The sequence below is a fragment of the Chlamydotis macqueenii genome, chromosome 8, assembly GCF_036417535.1.
Source record: "Chlamydotis macqueenii isolate bChlMac1 chromosome 8, bChlMac1.mat, whole genome shotgun sequence".
Lineage (NCBI taxonomy): Eukaryota > Metazoa > Chordata > Aves > Otidiformes > Otididae > Chlamydotis > Chlamydotis macqueenii.
In genome coordinates, this window is record NC_141563.1 from 10,388,773 (window position 1) to 10,405,472 (window position 16,700).

The 16,700-nt window shown below is 41.7% G+C and overlaps 1 protein-coding gene across 1 annotated transcript in view; it reads left to right on the top strand.

Moving 5' to 3' along the window:
- Positions 1 to 16,700, top strand: part of NIBAN1 (niban apoptosis regulator 1) — a 69,651-nt gene that overhangs the window by 21,586 nt on the left and 31,365 nt on the right. The window contains exons 2-5 of the mRNA XM_086753815.1: positions 10,173 to 10,303; positions 11,733 to 11,864; positions 12,560 to 12,674; positions 14,017 to 14,184. Of these exons, the coding sequence (XP_086609941.1) occupies positions 10,173 to 10,303; positions 11,733 to 11,864; positions 12,560 to 12,674; positions 14,017 to 14,184 (546 nt within the window). The remainder of the gene's footprint in view (positions 1 to 10,172; positions 10,304 to 11,732; positions 11,865 to 12,559; positions 12,675 to 14,016; positions 14,185 to 16,700) is intronic.

Consider the following 16,700-nt stretch of genomic DNA (forward strand, 5'->3'; position numbering starts at 1 on the left):
TGTGTCACTCCTGAACAATTCCTAATGCAGCGTCTTTATTGCCAGCACAGTCCATGTAGCATCATGATCCCACTGTATCACCATGCTTTGAAACAAAAAAAATATATATTATAGGGATTTTGAAATGATGCTTCACTCAGATTTCTAGGTTTTATAAAGTGAGTCCTCCAATCCTGTACAAAATAATGACTTGCTGTGACAACAGTTAAATTTCCCTGCATACATCTTGCAGTATTATGGCATGAAATTAATAAGAACCTGAAGCAAATTACTAAAAATTAGCTACAAATGAAGTACCTTCCCCTTTTTGTTATCTAAGCTTAATGTAAAGTGGGAGGTGGGGTAAAAAAAATTCCTTGGGATATGGACTGCATTTCACATATTTGTCTTCCTGTAATGTAAGATTTTATTAGAAGCTTAATTATATATATTTTTTAATTTGTTTGTCCTTTTTAAAAAAAAGAGAGGAGCACTAAAATTTATTTTTGGTTTTCACAAAGAGTTGTCTCTTTGTCCATAGGAAGACCCGTGTGGTTGGCTACATCTAATAGGGAAAAATAATTCTGTCTCCTTTGCTATGTGAAAGACACATCTGTTGTCTTTTCCTCTCTGCTTAATAAAGTTTGCAGCACAAATATCACTGTGGTTTTGACTTAAAAGAACTTCCTACTCTCCTGTAGCGGAGATCCAGTTTTAAAAATACGTATTTACCAAGAAAGCAGCGTGTCAAAAGACCACAAGAGGAGGTTGCCTGAGAGATTGCAAGAGCAAAAGGTTTTTGCCAGCGTGTAAGCTGGAAATGAGGAGGAGACAGCCTCTGAGGCTGCTGCTCTAATGTAGCCCATTCTACACTGTTGAGGTGAGTGAGAGCAATTAATTTTTCCAGCTGTGTGTCCCATCATTTTGTTGTCTGTCCTGTTCCTTTTTGGAAGTTACTTGTTCTGGAGGAGATCCTCTGATTTCCTCTGGTTTCACTACTTTTGCATCCATTTGATTCAAGCCTGCCGTTCAAACCATCGACTTTTCAGTTTCCATCTTCCCTCTGGGCTGCAGAGGGTAAAAAATTTTATTGGAGAGTTGTGGATGTCCCCGATACAGGTGTGAGGAGATGAAGTAGTGATCTGCCAAATGTCAGGCACCTTCCCAGGGAGAGAATGCGTGCGGTCCTTCCAGTCCCTCTCCAGACATCCTTCCACAGCAGCTGCCGCAGAGGACCAAGGCAAGGCAGTGTTGGCAGAAGCTGAGAAAAATAGGTTAAACTGAAAAATAGTCCCAACTGGCATATCCGTAACGTGTGTCTCGCCTTGGGCTATAGATCAGCGCTTCCAAAATCTGACTGATGTTAGTTGTTTGAGTTTAAAATCTGTGTATTTACCCAGTTGGTCTTTTGGGGTTCAGAGTGGCAAGGAGGCGCTCTGAGGCTGAGATAAAATTAAGAGATGTGGTGGTGGTGTTGGAAAGCCATTCAAATAAAGGTTTGTACTTTGAGGCCTGTTTCATTTATTTCAGAAATTAATCTTGGTTTTAACCTTTATTTTTATACATAGGCTAGTTGAAATATTGTCCTTCTGTAATTCACAACATTTGCCCATTTTCAGTGTATGTGTAAGCCAAAAAAGAATCAAATGCCTTATGATTCGGTGAGAAAAATTGCAAGGAAAGGGAACCTGCCAGTACCTTTATTCTCATTTTGTTACCCACACATAACCTTTTTCCATTTTGTGAGCTTTGTGTGTTTGTTGAAGAGAAATGGAATAAAATATTACTGTGATATAATGACTTCTGCTACAGTGCTTAAAAGTGATACCTTCATGGGAAACCCAGGACTCTGAGGAGTCCGTTTGGGTTGACTTACCCTAGACTGCTGGTGACATGAGTTAGAACATAAAGGGAATAAAGGGAGCGTTAAGACAAATGGAAGGTAACCTCAGCATAAATAAGGCCCCGCATGGAAGGATGTGTGTGTGTACTCATACCGATGTCCAATGCCATATACACCTCTGAGTAATTTTGTAATAGGCCTGTCTAGTATGGCATAAATTTGGCAAAATAATTAAGAAAAAAAGAATGAGTAAAAATGTTGCCTGGATCTAGATGAACACATTCCGGGCATTGCATTGAATGAATCTTCTGCGGGGGTATATGTCTGTATAAATATCCATTTATTTGGAAAAATCTTCAGTTAGTATTTTGTGAAGATGGTTATTTCTGTTATCTGTATCTCGGACGACATGGCAATTTTTTTTTCATTATTTTATCTTGCGAATGGTCGGGCAGTGAAGTAACTGGTTGCAATGCCTGTCACTTGAAAGAGAGGGAAGAGAGAATACATCATCCTGATTTAAAGGATGATGCAGCATTGGCTTACATTTTTTTGAAAGCTGTTTGAGTGTTCCCAAGAAACATTCTTGTACGACCTACCATGACGTGTAATGTGATGCTAAGATCTGGACTGGAAAAAGCTGCTTGGTGTCTGTTTCCCCATTAGTGGCTCAGCTTGTGGCTCATGGAATTGAAAAAAACTCCCAAACTTGAAAACCACTGACCTTCACCAAATTAATTTAATACAAAACATAGTTTAGCTTCTTGTGGCCCTCAGGAACTAGATTGGGTTCATTTGTTTCATTAAATCCCTAGTTCTTCTGATGCTGTGAAATAAGCTGATAAATAAAGGACTGTCAGACCTTATTCTCGTTGAATTTGACCGGGAATAATTGTTCTAGACAGAGCATTGCTGCTTCTAACCCCATTACCAATAAAGGATAAATTTCAGCAGCCTTAAGGATAAGCTTATCTGACACAGTGTTAATCAAACCTCTGGCTGGCAGTGGGCTTCTTTCTGCTTGATTAGCCACAAGCTTTGGCCTTCACGTAATTTGTGATTATTAGGATTTTTTTAATCCGACAAGTGCAAAGGCAACTCATGAAATCTTGTTTCTCCTCTAAATAACGATTTGGCAACAGGAGTGTTGCAGCGCTGCTGGCTAGTGGCCCTCACTGTTTGGTACTGGAGTGCCTGATCTCACTGGTTGCATTTCAGGCATTTTAAGGTTAAAATTCAAATCCTTCGCCTTGTTTTTCACAGCCCTACTGCTAATGGTTTCCTGATGTTTACTGCCTCTCCCCTCTGCGATGCTGGTGGAGCTGGTTGTGTAAGACATCTCTGGCTGGAAAGTTGTCCATCTGTTTCCCCCAGCGCGAGAGATGACACATGTACAGGAGAAGGTGTGAAGGAGCTGGAGGGAGTGGTGTCCCAGGGCTCACGTGTCCGTGGAGTACAGATGCTGAAGGAGTCGATGTACCCGATGGAGTCTACTTCTCCATTTCAAGTGGGCACAAGATGTGTGCCGCCCCAGCCTGTTGCTTTGCAATCACAGTCTGATGCTAAAATACGTTTTCCTGGGCATTTCTGTCTTGGTAGCAGCTGGTCTCAAATAACATACCCTTGGTAACATGTCATGGCAGCTGGTCTCAAATAACATACCCTTGGTAACATGTCATGTAGGTTAGAGGGAATTGCGTGCTTCTTGTGAAGAACATAGCCTACAATTGAGATATCCTCCAGAGAGCTTCAGGTTATATCAGATGCTTGTACAGATGAGGAAGACGCGCTGTTAGATTAATGCTGGTTAACCATAGATCAAAGGTGTGATAGTCCTGTCTCTGTTTCCTGAGAAGAATTTTCTTGATCCCACTCTAGGAGGGAAGGGGAAAGAGGAAAGAAAACTTGGCTGTAGGTATGAGTTTCTGAGTTTGACCCAAGGTATGGGCTGTGTTTAAGCAGGATTAGTGCTCTGTATTTTGCTTTACATTTTTTAATAATGAGGCAGTATTCAGAGTGAATTTAAAATAGCAGGATCCGTAGGTAAATCTCAAGCTGCTCTTAAGAAAACAAGCCTTTTTTTTTTTTTTTTAGACTGCTTGAGATCTGTCTCGCTCAGGTCTGTCTGCTCGCTTTGAAATATGAGATGCTCACTAAGTTGCCTGAGAAAAACATTGTATGTATACAAACCTATTGAAATCGATGAGGTAATTGTGCAGCTCGGTATAAGATTTAGCCCCATATAGCAGAGCACTTGAGGAAGAGTTAAGTACTCAAGTAAAATTGTAGAATGGGAGATCTGCAAGGCTGGAACAGAGCCTGTTATTTTTGGCTCCTCCTTTGCCGTAGATCAAGTTTACATGAATTTACAAACGTGTTTGTTTAGTTTGCCCTGAGAGAGAAGCTTTGCTTCTAGTGAACCACAGATTTCACACCCACTATCTGTTGGCAAACTTACTAAAAAATGAGGTTTTTTTTTTTTTTCAAAAGACAGCTTCGACTTTCCCACTCATCCTATAGAGATGTTAAGCACCCAAGGAGTGTTTGTATGCTGAGATTTAGGAAGAGGATGACCTGAGGTGTGATGGGTATTATTCTCTCCCATGGGTTGAGTTTTGGGTGACTAACTGGAATTTTACCGGTGCGATTCAGTGTCTGCATTGCATATGGATAATTTGGGCATATGTACACGCCAGTGTAATGACAGTATTATAAGTTTTTAATGAGAATGCTCTCCATTAATACGAAACAAGGCTGAGAGCAGATAATCAGTTTCAGTATTTTATCAGGTGCAAACCACGTTTTTCGGTGGGTCTGCGTGAGGAAGAGGAGCAGCTCCACCAGCTTCTTGGTTTGGCTGAGCGAGTGCGAACAAACCTGTGGAGATGTGATTCAGCCAAATCAGAACATGGGATTTGTCTGTCATCTCTTTTTTTTTTCATAACAGGTATTAAGTCATGACTCACAAATAATTGAAATACGGTTTCTGTAAATAAAGATCCAACTAAGCTATGCCTTCAAGAACGAAGAGAGTGTGTTATTGCCTCTCTGTATGTGTAGGATAAAGCCTGGGAGCACTTGGATTTGAATGGTTTCTGGGTGGTACCCTAAGTGCTGCACAAGAAAGAAGACTGTAGGAAAGAGGGAACTGCTGGTAATTCCTACTGCACTATTACATGTCCCAGAGCGCTGGAAGGTGGTGGGCACTGTTAGAGAGGATATGCCAAAGATAATTGCTTTTACAAGTTTTCTGGTTACCAGATGTGTTTAATAGGTGATAGTGATGTTTGGAACGAATGGGTGAATTCAGGAAGAGCAGCTGTTATGCATGGTATTGCAGCAGAGGCAGCTTCTCTCTCTTTGTGACCAGCATCCAACCCATTTGAAAGCTGCCAGTACTGGCATCCAACTTTGCCAATTCACAGGGCTTACGTAGAGCATCTACAGTTTTAGACGTTTATCTCAATCTAAGGTTGCATTTATCTTTGCCTGGGGATGAAGTCGACCCATGAGCTGAACACTGAAATTATTTTGTTAACTCATTTTGCCCTGATGGGCTATGAGAATAAGATTATGTATCTGGATAGATAGCTGGACGGATGGATTTACAGTAGTAATTTTAAAGCTTGGTACTGAATTTGCTGAATAACATTAAGGCACACAGTATAGTTTATAGTTTATCATTTAAAAGCATGTCCCCAGTTGTCAGTTGTGCTCCTGGGTGGCCAAGCACCATGTGGGTATGACCAGCTGATCTTTTTATATTTACTTCTGACAGCTTTGTTTGTTGCCTTGTGGAAAAAATACAAGGACAAGGTCATTCATTCCTGTTCTGTCTCAATATTTCACACTTGTTTGAAGTGCTGGGTGTATTGGCATTCAGCATGCACAATGCTTATTGTTTCTTTTAGGTTTTATTTTGTCTAGGGTTTGCTTTGATATAGCAAATCATCTATGTTTTTTACAGTTCATGTCCCTCAGGGCACAAAGTATATATTCCAGCAGGTTTAAATGGTTTAAGAAGATAAATCCCGCAGATCTCCAATGAGATTCATATCACCGATTGTGGTATTTTTTGAAAACCCTGTTCAAAACGTGCCGAGTGCAAGCAGTTATGAAGTGAAATACGGAGAGGTCATCCTGCTGCCCTTAGAAGGGTCATCTTACTACCAAACACCAATATTTAAGGAGAATAACAACTTTAATGGCAAGTCCTTACCTCTTTCTCTTCCTGACTTCCGAAAGGCTGAAGTCCGGTGAGTGTAAGCAACCCCTCACTTGTATACCAGCCAAGAAATTGTTGTTTTCTGACCCTTTTTTTTTTTTCTGAATTTTCCTGATCTGTGTCTATACTGGCCATTTGGCAACACGTTGAGAGCAGAGAAGTGTGGCAGAGCGAGCTAGCCAGGCTGTGCGTGTCCATCCCACCAGGCTTAAAGCCAGCAGCTACACCAGCAGAAGTTCGTGGGAGAACTTGCCAAACAGTGGCCTTATTTTTTAAAGTTGTATGTCAGTTTCTTTTGGTAAAAGTAGTGAAACCCAAAATAAAAAGCCAAGTATTTGAGGACATGCTGTGGGTCTGATGACTTGGAGGTATGTAGAAGTGTCCAGCGTGAGTGACGCACAGTGAAGAAGGTCAAAGGCAGGTCCCCTTCAGTGGGGAAGCGGGAAGAAACAAGTTTGAGGAGGATCTCTACTTCCAGTGGGGCAACTGGCAGATGTTTCTTGTTTCTCAGTGCAATTACATTTGGTTTTGGTCTTAAAAAACATGCTATAACTTGATGCTAAACTTTTGCGATAAAGTGCAAGGGTGGTTCTGCAGAAGAGGAGGTGCATCATGAAGCATTTGAAAAGTTTATTCTTAATCAGATCTAAACGCTCAAGAAAGGGGGAACATCTGTGTGTGCAGACTCTTGCCACCTTAATTTGACAGAAATCCTTTCACCTCCATCACTGTTGTCTTTTGCTGTTGGTAATTTCAGTTGCATATGAGCTTCTACTGGAGATGATCAGATTGTGTATTCTCTTAGGATAAACATCTGTCTAGCTGCTGGGTTTCAGATCACATTTGTATGGGCTGGAGCTGCGCCATTGCCAGACCAACCAAGTGAGAAAGTTGGCCTTGCTTCATATAAACAACTGTGACTAAGCAAGCCGCACTAAATTTGGAAAAGAATTAGGGGAACTCATTTTTCAACTGCCCTGGAGTATTTTATCTCTGCTTGCCCCATGTAATCATTTTGTGGGAAGAGTTTCTGTTACTCATGACTGTTTCCATCATGTTTGTTTTCAGATAGCATATTTTTATCTTCTGTAAACCAAAAGAGTTTAAAAGATCCATCAGCGAACAATGGATCAAGGGTCTGTCCGCTTCTCTTCCCACCCGCAGGTAGCGTTGCAATTCCTGTTGAGCTGAGCAGTGCAAGGCTAGGTCCTCGGGTAGTGCCACTCACAACCTCGTCAAAAAACCCTTTTCTTCTAGTTTTAAGAAGGAACAGTATTTTTAATACAGAGAGCCTTTGCAACAAGTAGTGCAAATACTGGAATAAACAGCCTGAAACATTTGCTCCTCAATTCCTGTTTTGACTGATTGTACATATAGTCTGCACATAGAAGTTACACTGATGTCATATTTCTCATTTATATATAATACAAATTGCATAGTTCCTTTCTTTTTGATCATCAAACTTTAAGCTGATCTAAGAAATTTGACACTGAACAGTCACACTTCTGAACCGATTTAGCCGTGATTGAAAGACTTTGCCAAAATTACAGGTATTTCCTGCGATTGTTGGGGTTTTTTTTCCCAACATCAGAATTTTGTTCTTTGTCCCACTTCCTCTACAGATTTTTACTGCAGGATGCAGGCAGCAGTCAAGTGAGGTCCAGTGTCCCAGACCCCTCTTGTAACAGATTGAGAGGCATTGCAAGCTGGAAACAAAAAAAACCACAGTGGAAAATAGGGGCAAACCCTGAGCAGGAAACTCCACCGGGGCTGGGGCCAACAACATCCTACTGCTGGCTGGGACCAGAAGCAACAAAATGGGAAGCTTTGTCCTAATTTGGAGAATAAGTTTATGCCTCTGCCCAAAGCAGGCTAGTTTTTAAAGGGCTGTAGGAGGGGCAGGGATTTTCTGCTTCAGCAGCACCAGTATCCTGCTATTACAGGCAAGCACATCCTATAATCACTAGGTCTCAAAAAATCTTGTCTCTTAAAAGTGGTGGGTTGGAGTCCAGATTGTCACCTGATGCTGTCCCACAAGTAAATCTATGAAAAACTTACCTATCTGAAAACATAACCCAACCTCCTGACATCCCTCTAGCTTTGTGTAATGACTCTGCAAACTCGGCAGTCAGCTGAGCAATCTCCTCCGTGCACCCAGACAGGGCTTGAAGGGGCGGCAGATTTGTAACGCGGCGGTGGTGTATGGTTGGAAAGGGACAGGAGCGGGGCAAAAGGGGCTTTCAGTTTAACTGAAAGCAGCAATCCACGTACATGAGGAGAAAGCTCCAGCTCTCCCCTCTGAGATGGTTACATGGGAGTAGCTGGAATGAGAGGTTGTGTCAATATTGTCCCTAAACTTGGGAGATGTGTCCAATTCTGTGTATCAAACTGAAAATAAAATTGCAGAAGCAAAGGGCTGATGTATAGCTTTTGCTTTTGCGTGCATGTTCATGTAATGACAGCAGTGTAAATGTAATTATCAGGAAGTTACGGAGTAAATAAGTACTGCAGCTGTCTGAATTGATTACATTTCCTCTAATAGCCTGGTAATGTCTCACATTAGGAGCAAATCGGAGATGGACCTGAAATAAGCACCTTACAAAATCTTCTGCCATCGCGCATCTCTGTGAACTCCTTACCAAACTAGCTATTTTTCCATGGAGTCTCCGTCACACATATTTGGGTTTTTTAAATGGAAATAAGGTAGCCAGAAGTGTTAAATCTTGGACCATAGCATCTTCTACAGCAGAGCATCCCATGCACTTTCTTGCGTAAAATCCCATGCACTTACTTTCATCATGATCCACAGCTTTTCTCTTTCTTTAATCGTATTTAAAATTACCAGCAAATCTGTCAAGACCTCTCTCTGATTTCATCATAGCTGCTGCAGACTCACAGCCCATTGTATAAAATACAGATACATCATGAAGAATCCCAGCGAACCCTTTTTGGTGGTAGTGCTGGTGGGTGGCTGGAAGGAGTTTATCAGTCTGGGAACATCATTATAGGATATAGGTGCTTCAGCTTTTCCAGGATTCTGGAGGCCACGGTCCTTCTTGCTGGTTCCCCTCTTTGGCTCTTGAGGAGTGCTGAATGCCAGTCCTGGTTTAGGAGCCCATGTATATGAAAGGCTTCAAGAAGTCACAGTTTGGGAACTACCATTTTTTTTGTCTTACACAGAAAATTTGTGATTTTTTTTCCCCAAGCAGAAGAAAATAAAATTTTGAAAGCATCAAAGTTGCTTGACATGTGAAATGATGTTTCTTTGTTGAAAGCTCAGCAAAACCCTTTGTCACACGGCCCCTTAATACAAGGAAGAAAGGGATCTCCAGTATCCAGGATGATCTGGATGCTATCTAGATCACAGTCCAGGTTTTGGTTTTCACATTGCTGCCAGCTCTTTGACTCACGTACATGCATACGGCTTTAACTTTTAGATTAGTTTCTCTGCCTGTAAAGCATTATTATTTCTTTGATAGGGTTAATGAGTTAATTGCGTGTAGATTGCTTTAAGATTCCCAGAAATGAGACTGTCAGTGTGTTTATTGCTGTTATTGCTACTGTTGAAATCTTGATCATAGCAAGACAATACAAGATTAATGTTTATTGAAGCATGACTGAGTATCTGTTTACATTAAAACAAAGAAGAGACAGCAGTGCCCAAGCCTAGAAGACATCCTTTGTAGGAGTTTTGAGTCAGCTTTCAAATCTCACTATGTGATAAAATTGGCTAAATACTAACCAGTATCACTTGTCTAAGTGTTTGTTTGAAAGCCTTGTCAGTCCTTCTCAGCTCTCGAACAGCCACGACTCTGTGGCAGTATGTCCTAGGAAGAGGCAGATAGCATAGTTTCTTAGAGGAATGGGTTTAGGGTGTATTTTGCCCACTCTTAGAAGGAAGAACAGTGTCCAAAACCCAATGTTTTCCTGGACAAATTCCCTCTGTGCTTGGTTATCACAACAGCTGAATGCATCTCCGAGGGTTTCCTGATCTGCTGTGCAGCAAGCGGACGTTGGTACACTTGGGCAATATTTTGGGTCACTGACGATAACTGTTTTGGTTTTGCATTGCAGTTTCTGAACCCATGTACATTAAATACAATTAAATCTCTGTTTCTGCTTCAGGAAAAACAGAAGCAGTCATCAAAAACTTCAGTCCGCACTACAGACGCCAGTACGCAGTGGCTTTCTGCAAGCATGTGCAGGATGAGCTGGAGCAGCACCGAGATTCCCAGTCTCGGTTCCTGAAAACCAAGGTAGGAGGGCCCGTAAGCCCTTCCCCATCCTCGAGCTGCCACACAGCTCTGCTCTCCTGCATGAAATAATTAACACGTTAACTATTTAAATCACACATTTAGTAGTCATAATGTATGAAAAACATGAGCTGGAAGTGTATCAGCCACTGACGGGGCTTGGTTTTCTTGTTTTTCCCAGTGTTGAATACCCTCAAGTAAAGTTAATAGGCAGTACAGATGTGTAAAGCTTCTAAAAATCAAGCCCAAAGTATTTTAAAAGTTATTTAAATGTGTCTATATGTACAGGTACAGTACAGAAGTGTTCTTTCAGCTTCTTTTACTGGATAGTTGAATACATAATAAATGTGTATGTGGGACATTTTACCTGTGTACTTTCTTATGTGTAACCCAAGTGTAGACAATAGATTTGCAAGTGCAGATGTTGGATTTGGTTCAGTTAGGTTTTAGGCAGAAAAATTGCATTTGGGTGCAGGTTTAAAGTTTACTTTTGAAAATTCATCTTTGTTTTGCTTGTGTTTGGTTGTCTCATCATAGCATGAGAAGAACCATGACACAAGTTTCTGGTACAAAGCGTGCATTTCATCAAAGTAGAGTTGGACATTTGGACAAAACTAGTTGCTCCTCCTGCAAGGTTTTGCAAGAATCTTGGGGCAGAGGTCATGCATTCACAGAGAAATATATGTAGTAAACTCAGTTAACCTTTTCAGCCGTGGCAACGGGGTTCCATAAAGAAGATGGCAATACTCCCCAGTGTGAATGAGCTATGGAGGGCTGTTTTTTATTAGAAAAGGAGAGACAAAAAGAGAGATAAGAGCCTCTTTATTAGAGGAAAATGCAGAGAGCCAGCCTTCAATATTAACAAGATACAAATGTAAAGTTTTTGGCTGTTTTGGAAATCACAGGTTTCCAATGCTCTTGAAATGAATAACGTAAAGCCATGAGGTGGGATGTAAAAGGTGGGATAATAGAAGAGCCATATCTTTCAGAAAGATGTGTATCCGTTACAAGAGCACAGGTGGAAAAGTGTTACAAAGAAATGGGAAATAATTTACTATTTTATAATAAAGCTCTTTGCTGAATCAGTGAAATGTTCTCATTGATGTTATGTAGTGGAAAATGGGAGACAATGAACTACAAGTCATCTTGCTTTCAGCATGCCAACCAAAAGGTAAATAGGAATGTGTCTGCCTCAGAAATCTGGAAGTATTTTTGGAAGGCAGAGCTCCTCTGCTGCCTCCCCACCTCAGGCTACAAGAATTTGTTTGCATATGTAGTATCTGCCAGAATTAGGGAGATGTTAATGACACCAGATAGCATGAGAAGGCTCAAAAGCCCTCACAACAAGCAGTCTTATGGAAATACAGACATAAAAGCTTCAAAATGGTCAGTAATCCAGAGTAATTTCAAATCTCGGAAATTGTCTTTGCAGCCCCCGGTGGAAGCTGAGACCGTTCTGTATGAAGCAGAAGTGCTGCATTTTGCTGAAGATCTGAAGAAGTGGAAGGACAGATATGTTGTTATAAAGAACAACTACACTGTGGATTGCTTTGAGACAAAAGAGGTAAATGCTTCTTCCTCTTATGTTCTTCTACACTCCCAAAGAAACTGGTATCAAGTGAATTTACTGCTGCTGCCACCTTTCTTTTAGCAGTACTTGATGAAATGTTCTCCTTGGTGAGGCAATTCCAGCCTTGTGGAGCTGGCTGGAAGGTCCACGAGGATGGCTCGGGGTAGAAACAAGCACCTTTTATTCGCCACATACGTTTGCAAGAACTAGCAACCATTTTAGCAACACTTTGAACCTTCCTTTGCCTATCACAGAACGCTTCTTATGTGTATGTCACTGTAATACATCACCATGCTTCTGCAGTTGGATTTGAAGTAGCAATTTTTGGGTGGCTTCCTGTTGACTACAGTGAAACTTTTTGTTTGGCAGCAAATTAGTCCTGGCTGACAAATCAAACCAATAGGGCTTTAAAGAAAATCCCATCCTTTTCCCCTCCCTTCTGTCCCTGACTCTTCACCACAGCTAATAAGCCCTGAGAGGATATTTTTAAATATGTTTTTTACATTTAGCTGTGTTTTAGATTTGATATGTCTAGGGAATATATATAATATATCTAAAATTCAGTCTGACAAAAAAAAAAAGTCCCTTTGGGGAATATCCCTGTGCATTAGTTTTGTCAATGAGTTGTGTATTTTATATTTTCCTTCTCCTTACATCTCTATTTGACTCCCTCTCTCTTGATTTTGCAGGCCTACCAGAAAGGAGCCAGCCCTAAATATCAAGTTCTTCCTGCAGGAGGCAAAGTGCTGACTTCAGAAGAAGATTACAATTTGCTGTCTGACAAACATTTTCCAGATCCTGTTGGTAAGCCCTGCTCAAAGCTGAACTGCCAAACCCCAGGCGCTGTTCCTTATGCAGACCTCTTCTGGGCAGGCTTTCAGAGTAGACTTTAAAACAGGGCAACAGAAGATGCACACAGCCATTTTTCTAAGTGAAAGCACAGCTCCAGAGTGGATGTACACAGAAGATGCTATAAGCTAATTTTCAGAGAAATGCTGGCTCCCTTTTTTTTTTCCCAGCATCCTGGCACAAAGCTGCTGGAGGCTGTGCAGAAGCGGGACAGGAACCACACCACCATTGTTCCTGGACTTTGTTAATATTCCTGGTTTTATTTGTTTCCATTTTTAGATGCCAGCTGCCTCTGTTGACTCACAGTTGATAATAAGTCCCACAGAGAGGGCAGGAAGGTTACTACTGCTGAGTTTGTTGTTTCTGGGACGGGAACTGCTGTGGTCCTGCCTGCCCCCACCCACCTCCATGAAGACAGTGAAAATTCAAGCTTTAAGGGAGCTGATCTCATGTTGCAGAGTCAGATTTGGAAAATGGGATGCCACATAAGGAAAGGGATAAGGGCAACATGTATACAAGGATTTTTTTTTTTAAGTCCTGTCTCATACCACTTAAAGTTATGACTGTCAGAAGGTGTCCCCCTTACACCCCTTTCCCAAGGCATAGAGTGGTCAGAGGGTAGTTTGGGGCAGCAGTGCCTGAGCTGTCCTCCATGTGTCATCCCCTGTGCACAGTGACTCAGGGCAGGTGGAAACTGGAGACACTTAATGCTTTCTTTGTTTCACCTTCAAGGGCTTGAAGTGATAGTTCAGAAGGCCATCTTGCAGTTGTGTTTGGAAACCCTGGAGACGGGGAAACCGCTGCTCTTCCTAGCCGGTTATATGCAGTTCTTTTTTATATGGAAGACCGTATGCTCCTATATGGTGTCTATGTGGAAGAGACTAGAGCTGCCCACTAACTAACTTACTTGCCATGAAAACCTTTTCCCTACCAGCTACAATCCAATGAAATATTTTCTTTGAAAATTTACCAAAAATGTGTAGTTTATGGCTACCTTGTACACAAACCAAGATGATATCAAGTTATTATGGTATAACACAGAGAGATGGTTGGTGCCTACTGAGTTTGCCCATCTGTCGTAGTTCAGCCCTGCTTGGGACCAAGCTACGCAGCTTTTCACTCACTCTCCCCACCCTCTGAGAGAATGGAGGAGAGATAATATAAGAAAAAGCTCAAGATTTGAGATAAGGACAGGGAGAGATCATTCAAGTTACTGTTACAGGCAAAACAGACTTGACTTGGCGAAAACATCTTGAGAAATCTGCAGATTTCAAATGGAGACGTGTGTTTTGTGTAGGTTCGAGTGAGAAGGAGGTCGCTCAAGCCTTCGTTCAGCTGCCGAAGGAGTTCCCGGTTTACCTGTGGCAGCCCTTCGCCCGACACAGCTATTTTTGCTTCCCAGAGCCAGAAGCTCAGAGGCAGTTCAGCGCTGTGCTGGGGGACTGCGTGAGACACTCAAACCACGGTGAGTGCAGAAAGAGCCTTTTCCTGTACCTCATTCACCCCAGTGAAGATTTAAATAGCTATACAGTAAAAAAGCTGTAGAAAAATGCAAGTCAGTTATGAAAAGTGCTTGGCTTTCAGTCCCTTGAAGAATACATTAACATACCCCTTCTTGATTTTCTGAGAGCGAAGTGAGGTGAGATTTCAGCTGCACTGTAGTAAGCTTGTGTAGAAAACATGCAATTGGCTTTGAAAGTGGCGTTCTCCTCTCTGTCAGCTCATCTAAATCCAGTATCGTGACACAAAATCATATGAATTGTTTACTAAATGTGGCATCACAAACTCTCCCCTGTGTTTGCAAGCTTGACAAATGCATCATAGATATAGTAGACCAGCTTTGTACAATGTAGAGGGAACACAGTCTCCCAGTACATTTCTGTAATGTTACAAATATATCACCAATGGTCAAACATTTGATGTTTTCTGTGGGTGCTTAGATGGCAGCTCAAGTCCCCGAGCCATGGTTAATCCTTGTAGGTGGGACATGAATGGTGTGTAAGACATTATATTGATTGTTTGCACAAGGGTAAATTTTAAGTCTTGCTTTCTGAGCATGTCAGACTAGAAAACTTTAAAAAAAACCAAAACAACTTGCTAGGATTATGAAACCAACCTTCCAATCTTGCTCCCATGAAATTGGAAGAGCATTTATGAGTTGTATCCTTCAGAAAAATAAATGCTTTCCTGTTTTTCAGATGACTTTTCTCTTTTTCCATCAAGCTGACCTGGTTCCCCCACTGGTGTCCAGGCTCTTCCATGACTTTAGTGTTGCTTTTGAGTCCCATCTGCCTCTGTTGCCCTTGATGGGAGATGGGAACACTCAGGAACTTCTCCAGCCATCTCAGCTACTTGGGCCTGAAGCTCGCGCTTGTAGATAAGTGAATTGAGAGTACAGTGTGTGACCAGTCACTTTTACTTACAGACGTGGCTCCCAATGTTTTTTTTTTCAGATGTCGCTTTTGTCTCCTGGCCATCAGCTTCGCCCTATTACCCTTAGACAGCTGTCTCACAGTGTCTTCCCCGGATCCTCAACTGCTGTCTCTTTTTCCTTGTCACTAACAAAGGCATTCCTGCTCTCAAAAGAGAGCAGGTCTCAGTTCCCATTACTGTATTTTTAGGCAATTCCCTAAGATGAGCGCTTATTTGGTGTGGTGTTTGGTGGTGGCTGGTGGGAGGTGCCTTCTTCACAGGACACACAGGATTCTTGGTCTCAGTGCTAGATACGTGATGTACTCTCCTCTGACACTCGGTGGTCCCCCTCTCCAGCTCGTCTCCCAGCTCATGCTGAAGAGGGTGAGATGCAGTATGCCCTTCCAGCTCTGACAGCTTTGTACGAACCAGAGGAAGCGGCTCCAATGCAAATCTTGGTAGGTGTGGAGAGGCTGAGGGCTAAACCACCCTAGTAAGCAAATACCCTGTCATGAGCACTATAAAGACTATTTCATGGTTAGATTAACATAGGTTGGAGGCATGAATCTGGAAGGAACACGCCTTCACTTGGCATTTCTAAATAGCTGAAGTCTCAATAAATATTCCCTATACCTTCCAGGGGAACCCGAATTCCCATAGCGTGCCCGAAGCCAAAGCCTAGCTCTCATTTTTGGTTCTGATTAGCCTGGTTTTAGCTGCAGCGATCATACAGTTTGAAAGCGCTCTGGATTTTGGAAAGCCACCCCTTTGCTCCTCACTGGAGTTTGGTAAGGAGATGGGGATAGAATCAAGTTTTCCTGGCACCGTCAATCTTCCATAACTTGAAGCCTGTTCATTAGGTTTGGAGTTTTTCATTTCTCTTTTCTGGAGCAAGTGTAACAGGCTTGACAGAGCTTTTGGCAGCCTCTTTTTTTACTTAAAGTTCAGCACATCACTCTAGGGGCCAATTCTGAATTGGCAGAAGCTGGGACTAGATGACCTAATAGGTCTTTTCCATCTCCAATGCCTGTAAGTCTGTGTTTTGTTATATTTCATATGGCTCAGCTATTGCTCATTTATGTATCTGTTCCAGGATTTATCTCTCTCAGCTTTTTCTGTGGTCAAGTTTTTATCTGACAGAAGAAGCTGACACTGGCGTGCCTTCATCAAGGCTTATCCTTTCTGTCACATTATTTCTGCTCAGCAGACTGATTTGTAGATAAAGACAGTCTGAATTAAGACCTACTGTTACACTGGTAAAAATGAACAGGTTTGTACAGCTAAGCAAATAGGAGCCCATATTTTCTGAATTTCATGGAGTCATACCATCCTCTAGAAACCTAGGTGCTGCAAGCAGAAAAGTGACGACTGATGAGCACCCCAGTAACCTTAACCCTCAGAGTGAACTTCTTCAGGGTTTTTTTTTTTCAAGGACTTCATATTAATTTATATTCATTCTCAAATGACTGAAAGATGTTACTTCATTAATACTTTTTAAAGCCTTATTTGTAAACAGGTCTGCCTACAAAAAAACAGGTATCTGAACAATTTAGTTCAGATTATAGTTAT